Below are 3179 nucleotides of genomic sequence, written 5' to 3'. Positions count from 1 at the left end.
CATGGGCATCTGGTCATCAGCTACAGGTGAGACATGCCACTGGGCAACACATATAAAGTGCTTCTTATCTCTATAGCATAAATTGTGCACATTTCGCTAAGTTCATTTTTACGTGTCCATATGGTAATGTCATTGTTTGTCTGACTTCTTTTTTGTTTGTATTCTCTTAACACTTTTTTTAAACTTTTGCTGCTGTTGCTTTGCTAATATTTCTTTATTTTCTTCATGCTGCTAACACCTGCTTGACTCTTAAGTCTTCAGCCAATGAGCCAAGTCCTCCTGTCCTGTCCCCTCCAGTCAATACAGAACATCTTAATTTCTTCTGTCAGAACTCTTGCCTCTCTAATGTACAGGTATTCCACAGAGCCCAAATAGTTATTTGTTTGTGTTTATATAGGAAAACTCATGGGTGTGATGCAAGGGTTTTCTGTATATAAACATACAGTATGTGTGGTAGTCATGTACCTTAGATGAAGTGAGTTAGAATAATGTGGATCAGAAAAAAAATTGTCTGTGTCTGCCAACATGTATTTACCGTATGTATCTGTAAGAAATGCATCACCCTGATCATGTCAACAAATTCCTCTAACTTCTCTGATCTCTTGTCTACTCTTAAAATGATACATGTCACCCGTTTTTGTCTCCGTAATCAAATAAGATTATTCTATATTCTAAGCGGAAAAGCAATCATCTGCGTAAACACAAATGGTTGAATTAATAAAATATGAGTGATGGCTATATGGACAGAACCTACACAATGCAACATAAAAAAACACGTGGCAGTGCTTGTGGTCTTGTGGTGTAAAGTCAAACCAGTCAATGTGAAAGAGAAGACTGCCATGTGTTTCCGTTTACGTGTTTCATTTCATCTGATTATCTTATGACACGTCTAGGGTTTTCTACAACTGTACCAAGTAGTTTTGTGTCTCGTAAAAATGTGTGTGAGTTTTTGGAAAACAGGATTTATTTCCGCAACATTTTCAGATCAAGTGTTTTAACAGCCCCTCGATTACCTGTCATGTAAAATGTGGATTCACTGCACATTAGGGATGTAACGATGCACTTTTTTTGTTAACAATGCGATTTTATCAGGATTATTTGAAAACAAAATGAGTCCCAGACAAATTGTGACCAAATACAATGATCATTTTTTACAAGAACTATGCAAAATATCTTAAACAACTGAAATGGTCTTGTGTAATAAACTGACATTGTTATCTCAAATAACAGAATACAAAAAAATGCACATTTCTTTGCAGAAACACATCATTGTTTATCTCCTCTTATCAAAACTCAAACTGCTCTGGTCTTATCTCGCTGTCCAAATATTAAACCCGTGTCTGTGGAAGAAGTTTTTCCCCTGTTGTGCATGAACACCTGAATGCCACTTACTGCAGGCCAAGTAGGGACATGATATCTTGGTTTAATAGCAGGTCACAACCAATGCTTTTAGTCGCATACCGCCACCTACTGTACTAGATTGTGTACTCCCATGGTATGACCATTGACTTTTTGAGATAATGTAGCCTACTCCATACGCCTTGATGTGCGATTCAGTTTTTACCGACACTAATTATAACAACAATTGTATTGACTTTTAACTAATTCACGATGCATCGTTACATCCCTGCTGCACAGTATATCAAAATTGGAACTTTACGAAAATTAACTTTTTAAAAATTGAAACTACTTGTGTTTTAAGATATTTCACATTAAAGCTTAATTTTTGTTTTTTTCTCTAAATACAGGGTCCTGCGAGTGTTCCTCAGGCAACACCAGCAGAGCAGCCAGTAGGGTGTCCTCTGTTGCCACCATCTGTAGAAAGGTGAGAAGAGAGTCTTTTGTTTATATCCGTTTCATGAGCCTCAACTTGTCTGACCCTTCTCTCTTGTGGATGTGTCTCCTACAGCTGCCTGTCAGATGCAGCTTCTGGTCTCAGTGATGGCAACGACGGTACTTCAACATCTGGAGGTCAACACGAGGGGCGCTCGCTGAAGCGACACCAGAGACGCTCTGTACGCAGTCGCTCTCGTCACGAGAAGACAGCAAAGGCCAAGCTGAACGTTATCAGTGTAAGAATCTTGACAAATATCTTTGTTTCCTTTTTCTCTTTGTGTACTTTTGTGTTTACACTCTGGTAGTCTTGCAGTTGTTAACAATGAGATTAGATCAAAACATTCTGCACCTTGTACGGTGAAGACTGTCTCAGACTCATCCATAAACTGTATCTCATTAACCAGTAGGGTGTTACCATTTACAAAGAGAACATAATGTTTAACCATAGCTAAGCATTTGGGTTGCCTGTATTCTTTCATTAGTATCTGTAGGGGAGCATCAGCAGCTGCAGATTGACATACACAAAATACAGTAATTGTTGGGACTTTGTCATTTAGTCTTGTCCAAGTTATATTCATTTCATTTTTTTATATTTCCCTTTTCTCAGAAAGGTGTTAGTAAGTATTTTATTAACTCAACCTAAATTGATTTTGTTGCAGATCTCTAATGTGGGTGACAGAGTAGCAGAGTGTCAACTGGAAACTCACAACAGGAAGATGGTGACGTTCAGATTTGACCTTGATGGTGACAATCCGGAGGAAATTGCACAGATCATGGTAGTTGTTGTTTGCTAATTTTGGCCACCAACAGTTCTTTCTGCATTGAACAATCATTTGCTGAATGGGATTGGAAGTTACCTTCCAAAACGTAGAAGCCACTGTATACACCACTGTTCCTCCAAAAGCTATTGTTACAGTAGCTAAAGCATTCTGTTTTTCCTTTTCAGGTTGAGAGTGAGTTCATCTTAGAATGTGAACGGGACTCATTCATTGAGCAGGTCCGGGAAGTCATAGAAATGGCCGATGAGAAAGGAGAGGGGATAAAGGAGAACTTTCCTCAGGTACTACTACAGTATAAGGCAGTTTTGAGCAGTATTCATTCTAATCCCAAATCTAAAGACCTGTAAATCCATGCTTTTATCTCTTGTCTTTTTACAGATGAGTGACCAACAACCGCCTGAGCTGTCTCTCCCGATGCTGCCAGGCAAGCTTGATTTAAAATGTTTGGAGTTAATACTAGTTGTAAAATCCTTCTGCCTCTTATGTTTTTTTTTTCTTATATTTCGGTCAGGGATTTCTCCCAGTACTACAGCACAGGTAGTGGATTCAGCAGCACCGAAGCTC

At 38.7% G+C, this 3179-nt stretch overlaps 1 protein-coding gene across 1 annotated transcript in view; it reads left to right on the top strand.

Annotated features, from left to right (window-relative positions):
• LOC103380145 (serine/threonine-protein kinase WNK1-like) overlaps window positions 1-3179 on the top strand; it is a 27560-nt gene that overhangs the window by 15750 nt on the left and 8631 nt on the right. Inside the window, exons 14-19 of the mRNA XM_025056346.1 lie at window positions 3-26; window positions 1749-1825; window positions 1910-2072; window positions 2496-2612; window positions 2783-2896; window positions 2994-3175. Coding sequence (XP_024912114.1) covers window positions 3-26; window positions 1749-1825; window positions 1910-2072; window positions 2496-2612; window positions 2783-2896; window positions 2994-3175 — 677 coding nt within the window. The remainder of the gene's footprint in view (window positions 1-2; window positions 27-1748; window positions 1826-1909; window positions 2073-2495; window positions 2613-2782; window positions 2897-2993; window positions 3176-3179) is intronic.

This window comes from Cynoglossus semilaevis, chromosome 6 (assembly GCF_000523025.1).
Source record: "Cynoglossus semilaevis isolate Cse_v1.0 chromosome 6, Cse_v1.0, whole genome shotgun sequence".
Lineage (NCBI taxonomy): Eukaryota > Metazoa > Chordata > Actinopteri > Pleuronectiformes > Cynoglossidae > Cynoglossus > Cynoglossus semilaevis.
Note: the sequence above shows the minus strand (reverse complement) of the source record. Positions and strands in the feature narration are given on the sequence as shown.